The sequence below is a fragment of the Emys orbicularis genome, chromosome 9, assembly GCF_028017835.1.
Source record: "Emys orbicularis isolate rEmyOrb1 chromosome 9, rEmyOrb1.hap1, whole genome shotgun sequence".
NCBI classification, from domain to species: domain Eukaryota; kingdom Metazoa; phylum Chordata; order Testudines; family Emydidae; genus Emys; species Emys orbicularis.
In genome coordinates this window covers 24,149,580-24,167,176 of record NC_088691.1, presented here as the reverse complement: position 1 = coordinate 24,167,176, position 17,597 = coordinate 24,149,580, and the positions used below count along the sequence as shown (strand labels likewise).

The window sequence follows — 17,597 nt, the reverse complement described above, 5'->3', positions numbered from 1 at the left end:
GGCAGTGTGTAAAAGTCAGATGGGCGAGGGAGAACTAACTGACTCTGCTCCTTAGCCCACTCCCAGCAGCATGTGTCAGAAAGGACGGTGGGCTGGTCCAGGCTCTGGTTATTGGTATTTTTTTCTGTGACTGGTCTGTAATGTGGAATGACAAAGGTACAGTAAGGAAACCAATTTTCTTTTCTGTGTTAAGGAATTCAGGGTCCCTCAGCGTTCTCTGCCCATCCGTCAGGTCTCTGCTTCCCTCTGCACCACAGGCTCCTCAGAGCCATCAGGGAAGCTCAACTTCCTAAGAAGGTAGGAATGTCCTCCTCAGACATTTAACGATGCTGCTAATGCCCATGGACATTTTATGTAATTAATGCATTTGTTTCTCATGAGAGAATGTGTTTTGTGAGTGAAGTACAAGGCCCTCAGGCAGCCCTGCCCTGGGAAATAGGAGATGTCAGGGCTGGAGGGCTTGTTCTCGGATGTCTCTGTGTGATCTGAACAGAGGTGAATTACCTTCAGCTGCCCTTTTGAAGAAGACTTTGCAGCTGCCGCAGGTGAGAGCTCCGTAGTGGCACCCAGAAGCTTCATCGCCGCAAATCAGGCAAGTCTTCTGCGGTGGAAAGTAATAGTCAATGGGCAAAACGTGGTCCCTGCCAGCCTCCAACCTTCAGGGATAAAAGAGAAAGGGAGCAAGATAAAGAGAGTCAACAAACACGGTCTAGGTGAGCTGTGGGTGAGCTCAGCGTGCAGTGCTTGGGAGACTGCTCACTTCAAAACACTAGACTCAAGAAACAGGAGGGGTCACACGTATGAAGGCGGGAAACAATAGAGCTGAGGCTCCACTCTGACAGCACGCTAGTTTCACGCTAGTGTCACCCTGCTGACTTTGGCGGGGGGATTACTCTTAGTGTATAGTATGAGTGAGAGCAGCATCAGACCCAGTGCTCATAACTCAGTCCTGTCTTGCTGAGGCTTCCGGGGGTTAGATCCATAAGGCGCCTCTTTGGAACAGGCCACTGTACTGCCAACTTAGCTGTGGCTTCAGGACTCAAGCCCAAATGCGGTATAGCACTGCAAAGACCCTGCATTGTCAGTCGGCTATTTGGGCCAAATCCATCAAAGTCAGTGCTGTTTCACTGAGGATTAATTTGGCCCTTTGATTTTTAATCTGAACAATTTAATTTTTGCAATACCATCAAGCCTCTTGCAGGCTGCTCCTCTCCTCTCTCTTTCTCCCGGCTAGGTTTGCAACACATCCCTCTCTGAAGGCACAGTGGTGGCTGCATAGACCTTCTTTCAGTTAAGGATGGGCAGACAGGACTCCTTCTATCACTGATCCAGTGCAGATGGAGAAGGCCCTGCTGAAAACAGGAGGCACTTGCTCCCCTCACACCAGGTTTGAGAGTGCAGTCTCTGCAGTGCTCCCTGTATCTACTGGCCTACAGAGCCAAAGTCCAGATCCAAACATTAACCCTGTGATCTCCCATGCAGTAACAATAAGGACTAATAGCTAGAACTGGGCCAGGGACCATCTTCGTTTTCTGTCTTTGTACAGTGCGTAAGGCAAGGGGGGTCCTGTCCTGTGAATGGGGCTCCTACGCACCAGGCAATGCAAATCATAAATCATAATAATATTTTATGAAATAGTGAAGTTTCCATTGATACCCCAAGAGCTGCAAACATCCATGCCACTGAACCGATACCTTAAATGGAACGATTTGGCTCCATAACTCTCTTCAGTCATGTCTCAAAAACATAGCCCAAGAGGGGACTGGATAGCTCAGTGACCAGCAATGGGCTATAGAGCATTTCATTACAAGGTCACTGGTATCAGCAGTGATCAAAGTTCATTGTGGAGTCAATCTAATTCCTAGCAAGCATCACAAAACACACCCCAAAACCTCAGCTACAATCACCACCATTGGCTATTCAGCTGACAGGCCAAAGACTGAACTCCTTTCTTAGACCTAGAGATGGCTCCACCTGTCAGGGCTAAGATCCCTGTCACGGAGAGAGAGTGAATGATGCTGCTGCTGCACCCCGTGTGTGTGGTACCCCCTTGGTAGAGAGAGGACCTCAGTCACCAGAGCTGTCAATCCAGCACTCAAATCCCTCTCAAACAAGCCCCCGCGGCCCTCAACTGCATAAAGAAAACAGCAGAGTGGGAAGCCCTGCCACAGCACTTCCCTTTGAATGAATTCCAACCGTAGGTGAGCCAGCCACCATTACAACTGCCAGTGAAACAGCAGGACTCGATTATGAGCAGACATGCTGGGCTGACTGGTAAAACACTCAGGCTGACAGAAGGACTTCTTTTCAACAAGTCTATCAACTAATGCAAAACTATCCAACAGGCTGTGGGGATGGGCCCCTCTCCCCACCCCCACCGAATCAGATATTTCACCTGAACCTTTCCTCCTCCAAAGGAGCACTCTCTCATATCCCCAGTGCAACCCTGAGGACAATATCTCTCCTCCCACCCCCACCCCCAATATCTCTATCCCATTTGGAATGCATGACCACCTTCAAGATGTTGTAACTGGCCAGAAAGCTCTTTGCAGTCCAGCCCACCAGTGATACTTATTAAACATCCAGGGGGATTGCACATTCCCGCCCCATGGGTGAGTATGCTGCTTGCTCAGCATTGTCACCATCTGTCAGCCCAGCGAGCAGAGACAGGGATGGTGAATCAAACCTGGGTTTGTAACACGCTAATACAGAGCAGGGACTGGAATGGACAGAGCATGGGCGTGCACTAGGATGATGCAGTAACCCCCTGGTTTGTTTGCTCCAACTGCCAGTTCTGTCGAAATCATTTTGGACTGTCATTTCCTTGGGGCAGGGGTCATGTCATTGCTCAATTTGGGCCAGATTCTGCTGGCCCCCACTGAGTGCAATGCAGGGCATAAGAGCCTTCCCCTATTCACTGTACAGCCCACATAAGTGCTGAGCCAAAACCCAGAACTAAGGTGGCATGGAGGAGTGGGCAGGAGGTGAAGTAATAGCTCAATCTCCTCCCAATGCACTGGCCAGCAGAGCCAGCTGGCTGTGTGGAGTGAGGGGAGCAGTCTGCACCCCGCATAAAGATGTAGTAGCAGATGAGCTGCCTCTGTGTGCCAGGGGGAGCTCTGGAAAGCATATTATTTCCCACAAGGCAGAATGCCTCCTGCTTCATCAGGGTAGCTCTGCACCCCACCCCACCATGGGCTATACCCAAATGGCACAATGTACAAATATTAAATTCAGAACAATAACAATACACAGTGAATGTTTTTCTTCTTATCTAACCACTTAACTGTCATCTTACACTTATTAATCTACAATTCAGAGCCTTTTCTCTGACATGAAAACTTACGCCTTTAACCTGTCCTCTGATATACACTCTGTGCAGCTGTGTGACTCACTAAATCACATATGTTCAGCAGCTGATTTTCAAGAAGACATGGCATGAAGACTGTGTATCAGAGTTACTAGATAATGCATGTACTGGCAGTGACATTGGGAAGTTCGATCATATTTTATTGTTAGTTTCTTATTTACGATTTGTTTGCAGTAACACCTACAGAGTGCTAGGCAAATAATGCTTAATATCACGTAATATGGAAAGGGACACTAACATCTGTTTGGCTCAAATTTTAACCTGCCTTTTCTTCTATCTGTTTGCAAAATCCATATAACCTCTAGATCTAGTTTAACCCTGCACATACTTTAATAAATGTGCTACTGAAAATCAAACTAGGAGTGAACAACCCTTCAGTAACAAATCCTGCAATCTTTACTCAGTTGAATAATCGTTACACACAGGAAGAAACATTGCAGGATCGCACTCCTAATGTGAACAAATGATGGAGAAAACCAAACAAAATTACCAAGGAAACAGATGACAGTTTCAAGCTTCCAGGGAGCTGATTACAAACAGTGAGGAAAATGTCCCTTGAGTTTCCTATTTTCACTGTCCAGTGCTCCTGTCACTTACACAGACCTCAGAGCATAGTGAGGCTTCCTGGTGGTTCCCCCTAGCCCCACCCACAACTGTAATCTATCATGGATTCAGTCCATATTTATCTGCCATTGGACTGGTTCCCGTTAGCCTTTGCCCAGTGTGCCTGTGTGCTCTGCAGTATCACAGGCATTTCTGCACTTTGGCATATGATTCAAGAGGAAGCCTGTGCACTCAGGAAGAGCTGCCTGTGAAAATAAGGCTTAATTAAACAAATGCACATGCATTATTTGCAGGTCCCAGTTCCCAACTTTTCCCACTTGAGTTCCAACTCTTTATTATTTCATAATGGATTTATATTTTTGCTACTCCAAACTAATAGCATTGTCACATGAAACGGGAGCGCTGTTTGTTGTACCTTTCTTTATGTGAGTTTCACAATTAATTAGGCAAAGCAGGTTATTAAAAGCTTCTTTAAAATGTAGGGCTAGGTCCTGCATCCCTAATCCCATGAGTAACCCCAGTGAGACTACTCACATGAGTAAGGGCTGCAGGGTCAAACTCTTAGGCCTTGTCTACATAGGAAAGTTTTACCAGATGTTCCAGTGTAGTTGTACCCCTAGACTTCCCTTATTCTGGACACACTTACTCTGGTATGAGTGGGTTTTTTTAGTTTAGCTTAAACCCCTCCCTTCTCAAGAGACATAAGCTAAATTGAAAAAAGGCCACTCTTATACCAGAATAAGAGTGTCCACTTCGGGGAGAGGTTGGTGGGTCAGTATAACTATATTGGTTTAAATTCACATATTAGATTATACTGACAAAACTTTCCCATGTAGAAAAGCCCTCGTATTCTGTGAACATAGTAAACATCCTTTTTAAATTTTTGACCCTATCAGCCACAAAACAGACCTTCCTTAAAGGATAGTATCACTGCAGTTTGCCTTTCAACTAGTTTAGGGCCAGATTTTCAGAAGCATGCAAACACTTTTTAAAGTTTCACCCTTAAAGATAGAAGATAAAATCCTGGATTTATTGAAGTGAATGGGAGTTTGCCGTTCACGTCACTGGGGGCAGGATTTCACCTAATAGTTCAAGGGTCTAATTCTGCATTCACTTGCACTATTGTAAATCAGGGACAAGTCCAATGAAGTCAATGGAGTTAGAGGGTGTAAGTGAGATGAGAATCAGGCTTGGCTTTGTCTCTACATTTACCTACCTGATCTAGCTATCAGCTGCATCATCCAGTAATGTTCTCACCTTTGTGCCCCTCACCCCATAGCTATACAGAATCCTCCCGAGCTGCAGCTGAAGATCAAGACCAACAATTTAATTTTACAGTCCAAAGGTTAACTGAATTTTGGGAGCAATTTTCTCTTCTTTGTAATTAGATGTGGTGATCAAAATAAATGCCAAGTTACACTGGAAGTTTCCTTTAGAGAAAAGTTTGAGTCGAAACTGGTTTTCCATGTCCTTTTTATTAAAGAATAAGGAGCCACACTTCTGGGGAATATTCCATTGCACAGTCACAGGACATTGAACTCTCCTTCCCTGATGATCTCAATTTACAAGGCTGTAAATTTATGTTCTCTTTTATTTGACAGGTAGATGAAATGGAAAGAGATATATGCTTACTGCAATATAACTGCTATATATTATGCATGTGCTAATGCCATAAACATTTTGTTACATTGTCCTCTGGCCCTTTCCCAACTTGTCTATTTTTTCCACCCTTTGCATCCCAGCTGTTATAGGGATGGTGAACTCTCTGGGGCAGGGATTGTCTTCTTTGGAGCATGTCTGTACAGCACCTAGCACAACGGGGCACTTGTCCTCAACTGAGGTTCCTAGACACTATTGTAACACAGGTGGCACAAAAATAACAGTTTTGTAGCAAATGTCCTCACACTGCAGGATTTGCTGCTGTCCTAGATACACTACCCACCTCTCCTTTAATGGTCTGCAATATTTTTCTTTCCATTGGATAGAGTCTGAAATCTGAAAATTACTTAATTTATCCTTTTCCACATGGCAAATCTTAAGTTCTTCCTCCCCTTATCCTATCTATTTATTATGGAAAAGAAGTAAATATGCCTCCCTGTTGTTTACCTCTCCATTTCTGCAGCAGCTGTTTTAGTGATATCAGCATGAATGTGCAATTCTGGAATGAGCAATTTTTGTAGCTTAATTGCTTAAAGTTTCAAGGCAAGATAATAATTAAAGCTTGTCAGGCACAACACTGACATGGCAGATTTTAAAATAATTCTCGGCAACAGATTCGTGTGTCCATGTATGTGCACGTGTGTGTGCACGTGCAGATGGGTATCTCTATCGATAGAAGAGCCTCCATCCGGTCTCTAATTTTGCACACCCAGTTTTGTAAAATACTAGCATTTAGATGCTTATCCACTTGATTTGTGGGCACAAACAGATAGTTAGATTTCCAACTGTAGATACAAAAGTAGAGATCTTGCCATATGTAGAAAGGTAGTAAGGCTCACTGGGCCAAATTCATCCCTGGTGTAACGCCACTAACTTCAATGAATTTATATCATGGAAGAATTTGGCTCCCATGGCTCCTCCATTTGTTTAGTTTCACATCAATACAGCCTTATTGCGATCAGATCTGCAAAGCCAACAGAACTTCAAAAGATTATGTCCTGCATCATCAACCAAACTGCTAACCAAGTTCCTATCCCAGGATCTTTATTGCTCAAAGCCATTGTCAATGATGTATGAAGCAGAATGAATGCTACTTAATTTTTCTGGTATGCCCTTGATCTTAGAGGGAGAGCAGTTGTTTTTTATTTTTACTTGTAAGATGAAGATATTATAAAATGTACATGAATGAGTTAGTGAGACAGAACTAGGATAACAACATGCTGCTTTTGAAGAGTTACTTTATACAGCAGTGCTATAGAAAGTGGGTCTAACTATGAGCCTAACATCAATGAGTGCCCAGTTCAGAAATGAGGCTGGCAAACTATCAGGACATATTTAAATCTGTAACTCCATGGCAAAGGTGGAAATTAGTGTCGTGCCTGCCAGCTGGGGCCAGACCCTAGAATGGGCTTAACCCACCTGCCAAGACCACATCTAGAGTCTAGGCAAGGTGCATGTGCCTTTATTGCACATGAGCAAATGGAACATTCAGATTACTGCAACCAATGCTTTAAACTGGCTCTTGTGTGGTATGTAGGTAGCAACTATTCTAGTTGTGCCAAAAGGGAGCCTCACCCTCTTGGCACCTTGGGATGGAAGGTGGTGTGGTGAGCCTAGATCTGCTAGAAGTTGTTCTAAGTGAACTCTACCGCTAGTAAGATCATGAATAACCAATAGCAGTTGTAGTTCCTAAATCTCTGAACAGAAGGAATTGGCAAGCAGCAAGCACATGCTGTGTTACTTAAGACGTTTCCTCTACATAAATAGGTATTTCCAGTTCTTTTTAAAGTCCTCTGGTTTCACCCACTGCACACTGCTGTCCTCCTCCAGGTATAAACAAAGAGCTCCTTGCTGTGGACTCTAAAGCACACAAATGGAGTTTGAAAAAATGTGTGGCAAATGTCACAGTAACTTGCTAATTCAAAGAATGAAGATAGCGCCGTGCAAGCAGACACAACTTGTGTAGTAATGACGTGGGACAGAGATTCCAGACTCAGTTCATGACTAGAAGGCCAAGGTCAGAACTGCTCACAAGGGAGCAAAACAGCTTTCAGAGGGGGGATAAAAAAAACAGCCTCTCTCTTGCTTCTTGGCACGGGAAGAGGACTTTTGGTATAATGCTGGCAGGGCACTGTAGGAAGAATAATACATCAAGCTGTAACTCATTCAGCATATAGATAACTTCCTCGATTGAGAGCTATTTATCCTTCATAGTAAGCATCTGTTTATCAGCAGTTAATTTCTCCAAAGAGCCTGACTTTAGTAGCACACCCAAAAAGCCGAGCACAACCATAGAGGAGAAGAACATTCAACCACTCTCCCACTGCTCCCACTACATTTTCCACCTGAGTAATAAAACATATATCCTTTTCAAGAGGAGCCAAGGCACTAAACTCTGCAATTCATCTTATGTAACTTCAAAACTCCTCATATGCTGTCTCTCCTGCAATGCTCAGGAGCTTGTGATCATTAAGATGCAGCAGGAAATAGCAGATTTGCTTCCCTTCCATATCTATGTGGCTCCTGCAGGCCATTCCTTATTAGAAAGTGTCTCATGACTGTTTTATTGCTAGCAGTTTGATCACTAAGCATCCCAGCATGCTAATCAGACACTACACACATCAGTAACATGCTCTATGCCCTCTATGATTCAGTGATGATCAACTGAACAAACCTTCCAGACCCCGACATTTGGCGAAGTGGCTTAATCCTCCACTACAGCCACCACCACCAATAACAGTCCAGGGATCTTAAATGAAAAGTAATGAACTTGTGCTGATTTTCCCATCATTTCATCAGCCAAGCACTCTAACTGCAGTGTAATATTATTTAAAAGTGCCTGTTGAAAGATTAAACCATTCTGGATGACGGCGATCATGTCAGTGGAAAAGCACACTGAGCCAGATTCTTGCCTGTGCCAAGCACAGCTGAGCTGGTTATGACTGCCCGTTTCAGGGGTGCTCTCCACCAGCTGGTTATGACCCCCATTGGGCCGTTTACCAGCCGGGGATCATCAGAATGCAGTAGCACTTTAGTCATAGACCTTCTCGCCCCTGGGGAGATTTGGCTGCTTTTCAGCCCGGTTCCGCTGCCACTTCTGAAAATCTGACTGATTGTTTTGGATTAGCAACCAAGCCATGAACTGAAAATGCACTTATTCTCGAAGTGAGAGGAGACAGCACTCCTGCCCCAGCTTAAGTACTGCTGTGTGTGAGTTACCATGATGTGGTCACTGGTAGTAAACATTGGCTCTAAAATGGTACCTGCCGTACATTACACTTTAAATAAATAGTACTTGAATAAGCAATGTCATGTCAGTGAAAGTGCAAGGCTTATGCATGGATAAGGCAAGGCATGCAAGGATTTATGATTCAAGTCAAAATGCAAGGAACGTGCCTAGCTTTGAATACTCTTGCCTATTCCATGTACTTCCAGCATGAATGATCCATGCACTTTTGTACATTGATATTTGATTGACATTAATTGAGTCCTCAATTTGTTGTCATTGTCTGAGCTGCACTGATTTAAATTGCAAGTTTTGCCTAGGATCTTCAAAGCATCCCATTCTTTAAACTGCTTTGAGCAGTTTAATCCGTAAACACACAGTCTTGAACACTGACTTTTGTTTCCCTTTTCTAACTAGCCTTGAGTTTGTTTCCAGACTGACCATCTCTTGTTTTCATGTGTGGCTACTGGGGGCGGAGGTGGAAGATAGCATCCCTGTGAGAGCAATAAGTATGGCGAACAATAGGTGCATGTCTGTGGTAAACACAAAATAGAACTTGGTCTTCATTTTGATATTAATAAACATTAGTAGGATACTAAGGAAGTTCCAGACTGCTCTGGCAAGAAGACAGAGGGCAAACAGATCCAGCACAACTTCCTAATGAAGGTCTTCTAAGTCAGTGGTTCTCAAACTAGGGCCGCCGCTTGTTCAGGAAAAGCCCCTGGCGGGCCGGGCCGGTTTGTTTATCTGCCGCATCCTCAGGTTCGGCCGATAGCAGCTCCCACCGGCTGCGGTTCGGCGCTTCAGGCCAATGGGGGCTGCAGGAAGCGGCGCAGGCCGAGGGACGTGCTGGCCGCCCTTCCTGCAGCCCCCATTGGCCTGGAGTGGCGAACTGTGGCCATTGGGAGCCGCGGCTGAACCCGCGGACGCGGCAGGTAAACAAACCGGCCCGGTCCGCCAGAGGCTTTCCCTGAACAAGCGGCGGCCCTAGTTTGAGAACCACTGTTCTAAGTAACAGTGGAAGCATCAGGCTTTGCAGCTGATATGGCAGTCATTTCTACACATGGCACACATTCCTATCACTGGATTCAGAGCCCCCCTCCCTACCTGGTTTGGTCTTGTATCTTTATAACGCACTCTGTAGGAAGTACTGGCATACATCCATATCATCAAACACCCTAATTCAAGTATTGCTTTTACTCTTAATACTCCACTTACAAACATTTGGCCATTTATTATCCAACCTGTATTGGAACCCAGCCACTTCTAAGAACCCATCTATACTACAAGACCTGTGCTAGTGCATGGCTCTTTGCCATGAGTAAGGGCATCTGATGTTATAACACGTTCTGTTTTCATCGCTGTGTGTGGATGGGAAATCAAGGTTCTACAGTCATGCTTGGAAAGAACAATTTAGCTTAGAACGCCACCTACACGTCTGTGTGATGGTGTGTCCACCCCACACAGGATTGGAAGGGGTTAAGATGGTCAGGCTGGCCAATTAATTCCCCAGGCTGCACCTGGAGGAGGAGCCAGGGAGCAGAGAACTAACTGATTGTAAGTAGGCTCAGCTGTGCAAGAACAGGTGGGGCCTGTAAAGCCAGGAAGGTGGCTACACACAGGGGGATGCAAGAAAGCAGGGAAGTAAGCTGCAGCCACTCCCTGAGTGGAGGGAGTAGGGAGGCTGGCAAACCCAGAGAGAGGGGAAGCCAAATATGTAGGAAGAAGCCCAGGGAAACAGCAACAAGGGGTAGGACCGTGCAGAGACTTTGGCTGCTTGTTATAGGGTCCCTGGGCTGGAACCCATTGTAGAGGGTGGGCCTGGGTTCCCCTGCCAGCCACTGGAAAGTAGCAAGGGTGTTGGAGATGCCAGCCAGCCAGCAGGTCTGGAAGGAACTGAATTCCCTGGAAGGGGAGGACTTTCGCGACCTGGCTGGAGGGCCTAGCCACAGAAGAGGAGACTCCAGCCCCTGGAGCAAGAGGGGCTGCAGGGTGAGATGACATGGGGAAGACACCTCCAGAGGGGAAGTGCAATGTCTTACAGAGTTAATTCCCAGGACGGCCAGCAGGAGGTGCTGCTAGCAGTGAGTGAACCCTGTGACAGTCTGTGCCACTCCCTTTTTTGGACTGTCTTTACACATGTATATAGAGACATTCTCAAAATGCTTCCTAGACCAGGGAGCCCTTTCCTGAAATATACCTTGTGAAAACAGACATAATATGTATCAGTAAGCAAACTAATGGGGAACTCGGCGACCTTATTTCAGCTGTAATCAGTAGCCCTCATACTTCCAGCCAACTTTTACAAGGACTGTGGAGAGGGGAAGCAAGGTTAAATGAGTGAAACAATAACAGAGGCCTATAGTTTTTACACTGGAATGGTTGGCTTGGCACGTACATACCGCAGTCTTTGCCACATTTGTATGGCCTCTGCGGTGAGTAATGGCTTGCACAGTGCATGGGGCTTGGGAACAGAAATTGTTGCAAAAACACCACCCTGTGAGCTAACGGGAGCAGCATCAATAGCTCAGCCAGAGAGGGAAAAGATGAAACACCTGAGTTCGGCTGATACAGAATCCATCCATTAAGAAAGTCAAGCACAAACACATCACCATGTTACTTAAGACTGGAGCTCACCTGATTGCAAAGCATGAGAAAACAAAGCAAATAACAACCCATGCTGACAACCATAAGGCCATCACACCTGCACACTGTGACATCCTGGTGACTTGAAAGTCACCTGGAATCTCCAAGGTCAAGACCTTGGTGGTGTCCTTGGTGCACCACAGAAGTGCAACAAGAGCTCTAGCTAGTTCCCAAGGAAACAATCTGTCCTGTGTAATGTTTTCTAATTTCATTTAACCTGCACCATGATCTTCAATTCTATACTCCATTCCCCATGGCAATGAAAGGAAAATGTGACTAAAGGAGATCGGAAGTAATGAGATAGTCTTGATCCCTGTGTTTCATGGCCCCGGGAGACACTGCCAAAATGACTGAGGTGGCATTTGCTAAAGATCGCACAAAAAACATTAACTGGATGTTATTTTATTTCACATGCTGCACCAAGTTTGTATTATTGCTTAACAGCATGCTATTCTTATGGTCAGGGAGATAGTTAGTCTCCCCTATTAAATCATTAGGCCTTTATTGAATGCTTTTGAGCAGAGGATATAGGCACCTTGTACAGGTTTTACAAAGGCTAGGTATAAATAGGGGGCTTGATGTGAAACTCTCCAATGGCAAAGGTTACATGGGCTGGTTAATTCAAAAGCAGTTCCGAAAACTGCATTCAAAGAGACAAATTCTGACTTTTGTTCCATCTCCACAGACCACTGGGGTCAATGGCATTGCAAGGGCATGACTGGGAGCAAAATTTCATCCTATGCCCCAAACATCCTGCAGGATTGCTCTTTTTTCTTTTAAGCAAGTGCATGAGCATGATTCGCTCTCTCGAAGGATGTGCATGGAGCTGAATAGGTGTTACCTGCTTCTTGGTGATAGGGGCCCAGATTTCTACTATTCTTAAACTTAAATCTCTCCCTAAAAAATACACACACTGCATTTTGTTACTTTCAGTACTATGACCAGCCAGCCTCCCTGATCACACATTGCACAGAAGAAAATTCCACACTGGAAAATGTGCATGAAAGAACTGGGGTTGAGGGAGAGACAAAGGAGTGCAGAAAATGTGAAGGAAATGCAGTGCTGGAAGTGGAATTCTGATCTGTATTCCCGAACGATAAGCATGTTACATTTATATAATGAGTGCCTTCCAACTAAATGTGTTATAATACATTTTGCAAACTTTCACTGGCTGGCTGTGCCAATAATTACCTTAATTCTGCTGTGGGGAGGATCTCTGTAACTCAGGCTGATGTGTGTGTGGAAATTACCCTGTGACCAAAGACGGAAGCTTGTCTCTGCACACATATTCCACCTGCATGTAAATATGATTTGTGTTACTGCTGTGCCCAGATCGTAATACCAATGCCATCCTGGGGCATGGCTTCACCCGTAAATTAGTCAAAATGGCCTCTGTTCATAATAGTAAGAACCAGTCATACCAGCTCAGGAAAGTTGTGTTCTGGAACAGCTCCGAATAAACACAGTGATTCATGTTATGTGGCCTAAATTTCCAGGTCTATAGATGTAGAACAAACAGGAGTGGGTTCCATCGATTGCAGCTCACCAATCTGCTGTAGATGAGTTAGTACTGGCCCTCTCCCTAATTCCCAGGAAGAATCAAAGAACTATCTTTGCTTTGACATAGATCATACATAAGCAGGGCAACTGCTACACATGTAGAGTGCTCGGTGTGCTTCATGTTGTAGCTGGGACTCTAGGTGATGGGCAAGCTTGCACCAGACATGTTCTCCAAGTTAATGGAGATATACTTGGCGGAGGAACCCCAGTGGAGCCAAAGAGGAAAACAGCCACTGCCAGTAAGGTGAAGGTGAGATTCCAGTTTAAGGTGCAGGTATCTGCCAAACCCCTGTCAGGCTGCAGAGCAGATTGTGCCAATTGTGAAATATTGTTACTTATGCTCATATTTTCCCATCAAAATCTGTCCAAGTGATAAGCAGAATCCTGACTATAGCGTGCTGAGTGATCATCTCTACTCTTTGCTGTTTAATTCAACAGTATCTCACAGGAGAAACTCCACTGATCCAGAGCAATAATTATTATTATGGACAATAACTTCACACATCTGTCTGCTTTAGGTATCTGTAAGATGCTTATCACCATGTGACCTTTTCCATGTAGCAGAAGTACAAAGTAGCATTTAGCATTATAAATGCCATAGGTCAGATCCTCAGCTGGTGTAAACTAGTCTAATCTGACTGACCTCAATGGAGCAAGGCAAATTTGCATCAGCTGAAGAGTGATACTATAAGTATGTACACAACTCACTTTGCCAACAAGTGAAGTGCAGCCACCTCTTGGGTGAAACACAGCAGCTGTTTAAGAGAATAACAGCAATATTACCCAGTAGTTCAGAACAAGAAGTGAAGAAAAATGGTGTAAATAGCATACCCAATTTGGAACTGAAGGGGTGAATATGCTAACTCCTTTATTCTTGTAAGGAGCACGCCCCTTACTAAATCACTGACTCTCTTTCTTGCAACATGATATTAATGTGAAAATGATGGATTCTAGTCAGTTCAATTTGGGCTGCTAATACAATACATTAAAGATATCAATCTTGAATGACAATTGGTAGAAAACAGGTGTTCTAAGTTCCATCTTCTGATTAATTGCTGTCAGGTTTGCCAAGGGGAAAAGGGCCCCTACTAAAATTCTTATTGCTATTCACAACCTACATGTAGAGAAAGCAAGGCATATTGTTTTGGAAGAAGCAACAGCCAAATTAGTCATAAATTGTCCATGTAAAGGCTGAACTTGTTCTTTTGAGGGTTTAACCCTCTGTATTTCTCTCCTGAGATCTTCTTTTGATGGATAAATATTTCCCTGTAGGTTGCAGCACTATGCAGAACACGTACTATTTAATGTTTACAAAGCTTTCTCTCTTTCTCTCTCTCATATGGTCTGAAAAACTAGCACAGGAAAAACCTGCTGGGTTCTGTAGAAAGAAAGAGACAGAAAACTGAAATGACCAGTCATTGCTAACTTCGGCAAAATTATTCCAAACTGTATTTCAGTTTTCAAGCAAGAGGGATAGGTGCTCGCAGTCCACTTGGAAGCATGCAGACTGACAGATCAACAACCAAGTGTAATGTCAAATACCTTTTAACTCTAAGGCATCCCACCAACCTATCCCTCCAAACCAAATCAATTCCAGCCAAATGGATTCAGCTATTGGTCCAAACTTTTCAAAAAACAGTTCCTTAAAAAAACACAGTCAACTTGAAAAATTATGTTTCTGTATGAAAAGGTTGCACTACTATAGTTACAATTAACACCCAAATGACTAAGAGCTAAACAAGTCACCCAAGGGATTAATAGTTAAAAAGTCAGCAAAATAAAATAAAATCAATCTCCCTTTGCAATGTGTTACCTTTGTGTATTGGACGCACTCTGTGTGCTGTCAATTTTGCTCTTTGTTCTATGCAGTCATTTAGGCAGTTTCTTTCTTGCTGAAAAAAACCCCTTATCAGAGAGCAATTTTTAAAATCCTTATAAAAATATTAGAATTGTCTTTAAAAAAATTTCAGGATATATGATTTAAAATGTGCTCACTCAGAAATGGGATGATTTAAAAATTAGTCAATTTCAAATGTTTTAGATTAGCTGTGTCTCTTTAAAACCTTGTGTGCTCCAAAAATTGGTACAAATCAGCAATAAGTCATAAGTAGGACCCTACCAAATTCACGGTTCATTTTGGTCAATTTCATAGTCATAGGATTTTAAAAATAATAAATTTCATGATTTCAGTCATTTAAATCTGAATTTTCATGGTGTTGTAATTGTAGGGGTCCTACCCCAACAAAGTCACAAGGTTGCAGTACTGTTACCCTTTCTTCTGTGCTGCTGGTGGTGGCGGTGCTACCTTCAGAGCTGGGTGGCCAGAGAGCAGCGGCTGCTGGCCGGGAGCCCAGCTCTGAAGGCAGAGCTGCTGCCAGCAGCAGCACAGAAGTAAGGATGGCCTGGTATGGTATTGCCACCCTTACTTCTGCTCTGCCCTAAAATAACCTTGTGATTCCCCCCCTGCAAACCCCTTTTGGGTCAGGACCCCCAGTTTGAGAAACGCTGGCCTCCCCCATGAAATCTGTACAGTATAGGGTAAAAGCACACAAAAGACCAGATTTCATTGGGGGATACCAGATTTCACGGTCCGTGACGCATTTTTCATGGCCATGAATTTGGTAGGGCCCTAGTCATAAAATGGCACACTGGATCAGACCAGTGGTCCATCTAACCCAGCATCCTGCCAGATGCTTCACGAGGAATGAATAGAACAAGGAAATTATTGAGTGATCCATCCCTATTGTCCAGTCCAATCTTCTGGCAGTCATAGATTTAGGGACACCCAGAGCATAGGGTTGTGTCCCTGACCATCTTGCTTATAGACATTGATGAACCTGTCCTCCATGAACTTAGCTGATTCTTTTTAAAACCCAATTATACTTTTGGCCTTCACAACAACCCCTGGCAATGAATTCCACAGGTTGACTGTGCATTGTGTGAAGAAATACTGCCTTATGTTTGTTTTAAGTCTGCTGCCTATTAATTTCATTGGGTGACTCCTGGTTCTTGTGTAATATGAAGGGGTAAATAACACTTCCTTATTCATTTTCTCCACACCATTCATGTTTTTATGGACATTATCTACATTATGAAAGTGCAACTTACAAATGTCGATTTTTTTTTGTCACATAACCGCACTCAAAAACAAAACAATGTCAAATTTTAGCGACCACAAGTCCTCTAAAATGGTGGCCATACCATGAAGGGGCATATGGATGTTTAGCATATCTGGCACATAAATACCTTGCAATGCCAGCTACAAAAGTGCCATGCGAATGCCTGTTTTCACTTTCAGGTGACATTGTAACTAAGAAGCGGGCAGCATTATCTCCCGTAAATGTAAACAAACTTGTTTGCCTTAGTGATTGGCTGAACAAGAAGTAGGACTGAGTGGACTTGTGGTCTCTAAAGTTTGACATCGTTTTGTTTTTGAGTGCAGTTATGTAACAAACAAAAAATCGACATTTGTAAGTTGTACTTTCATGATAAAAATATCACACTATAGTACTTGTATGAGGTGAATTGAAAAATACTATTTCTTTGGATTATCATTTTAACAATGCAAATATTTGTAATCAAAATAATAATATAGTGAGCATTGTACACTTTGTATTCTGTCTTGTAATTGAAATCAATGTATTTGAAAATGTAGAAAAACATCCAAAAATATTTATAATAAATTTCAATTGGTATTCTATTATTGTTTAACAATGCGATTAAAACTGCGATTAATCACAATTAATTTTTTTATTGTTTGACAGCCCTAGTTCAAATATTGAGTGAACTACCCAAAAAGTGCACAAATCACCATGAAATGCATGATATGGAGTGACTTATTACTATTATAGACTTTATACATAGACAAGGAAAACAATCAAATACATGCACCTACTATACAGACGTGGGTACGACTTCCCTGTCACACAAGCAAAATGCTCGATAAGTATCCAGACTACTGGAAATTTAATTCAGTGCAGTATTATTGATTCATACAGCACAACAGTGCTAAATGCTTGTACAGCATTTAAGTTAGCAATTACTGTATATTTAGAAAACACCAGTTGTTCAGTATCGTTAACAGAGTTGACAACTCCATGATAGATGCTATAGAGTGTGCTGCAGATACTGATAGTCTGATTTTAAAAGGACTGCCATTTGTTTTTCATGGACAAAGCCGCACCCTCCATTGGAGCCAATGGAGATAGGTTGATTTACCCATCTGAGGATCTGGTCTATAGTTTTCAATTTAGATTTGGGGTGTGTGTGGGGGGGTTAGTTTAATTGATAATGTTTTTCTTTCCTGATAGTGTCCTCTTCCCCAGGTGCCAAACACGGATTATTACTCTGTTGGTTCAATCATACTGAAATTACTGTGGCTGGTTTTCTGTTTGCGATCATTTTGATTCAGGTAGTGTGTGTCTTATCAGGTCATCTTTGTTTGTAACCAGCCTCACGCATGACATTAGAATAGTGCTGGCTAGTTATCTGTCACTGCAAAGGCCAGAGAGCTAGACAATAAACATTACAGGGCAGATGGTCTCCAGGCTCCAAGAGCTGATGCTCAGCTTG

At 43.4% G+C, this 17,597-nt stretch overlaps 1 protein-coding gene across 1 annotated transcript in view; it reads right to left on the bottom strand.

The window, feature by feature from the left end:
• Positions 1–17,597, bottom strand: part of AR (androgen receptor) — a 105,464-nt gene that overhangs the window by 54,409 nt on the left and 33,458 nt on the right. Inside the window, exon 2 of the mRNA XM_065410304.1 lies at positions 505–656. Within this exon, the coding sequence (XP_065266376.1) occupies positions 505–656 (152 nt within the window). The remainder of the gene's footprint in view (positions 1–504; positions 657–17,597) is intronic.